At 45.4% G+C, this 736-nt stretch overlaps 1 protein-coding gene across 1 annotated transcript; it reads left to right on the forward strand.

The window, feature by feature from the left end:
- Positions 1–277: 277 nt before the first annotated feature.
- LOC109508180 (centrosomal protein of 290 kDa-like) lies at positions 278–705 on the forward strand (the record flags this gene model as incomplete). Its single annotated transcript, XM_019858059.1, has 2 exons — positions 278–531; positions 610–705. Coding segments are annotated over exons 1-2 (234 nt in total), but the record flags the coding sequence as incomplete, so codon positions are not given.
- Between the last annotated feature and the right edge of the window lie 31 nt (positions 706–736).

Raw genomic sequence — 736 nt, forward strand, 5'->3', positions numbered from 1 at the left:
CCAAAGCACGCAGTCTTTTGGGGTTATAAAATTCGGTTTTACCAACCACCGAGAACTGGTGTTAGCCACAGACATTTTCATGAAAAAACCTGCAGATTCTGTAAGATTAGGATTTCAGACCCATACCGAACCACATTGAAGTTTGTTGGACATTTGCAAATAGTTTGATCTCAGACTTGGACTCGGACTTTGTGGACTCAGACCGTATTTGAACTTGGTCCTTGGTGACTTAGACTTGGGACTAGATAAGGTTGGAGGTGACTCCAGCCCTGCTTGCAGGTACCCCATTACCTTCCTTGCATGACCATCTCCACAATAATGACCAGAAATGTGTCGATTTTATTTTAGCAAGCAGAAGAGGAGATTTCACAGCTGAAGGCAGACAACCTCCACATGCAGAAATGTGTGATGGAGTCAGCAAAGGAGATGGAAAAGATGAGCGACGAGTACAACCACATCAAAATGGCCGTCCATCAGTGCGACTCCTTGACAGACCAGCTTAGGAAAGACAGGGATCGCGCTGAGCTTCAGGTTAAAAATCTCCCATCCAATGAAACACTTTTTTGGTGCTCTCAGTTTTCATGTTGCTGAACTCTGCGTCATGTGCAGGTCAGAGAGTTGACGCAGAAGATTAACTCCATGACAGAAGAGGATGACCCCATTATTGCAGCAGTGGACGCTAAAGTGGACCAATGGAAGGTTGGCGTATAACTTTTCAGGGCGCCAAGTTAGTTTC

This window comes from Hippocampus comes, unplaced genomic scaffold, assembly GCF_001891065.2.
Source record: "Hippocampus comes isolate QL1 unplaced genomic scaffold, H_comes_QL1_v1.1 scaffold2245, whole genome shotgun sequence".
Classification (NCBI taxonomy): Eukaryota; Metazoa; Chordata; class Actinopteri; order Syngnathiformes; family Syngnathidae; genus Hippocampus; species Hippocampus comes.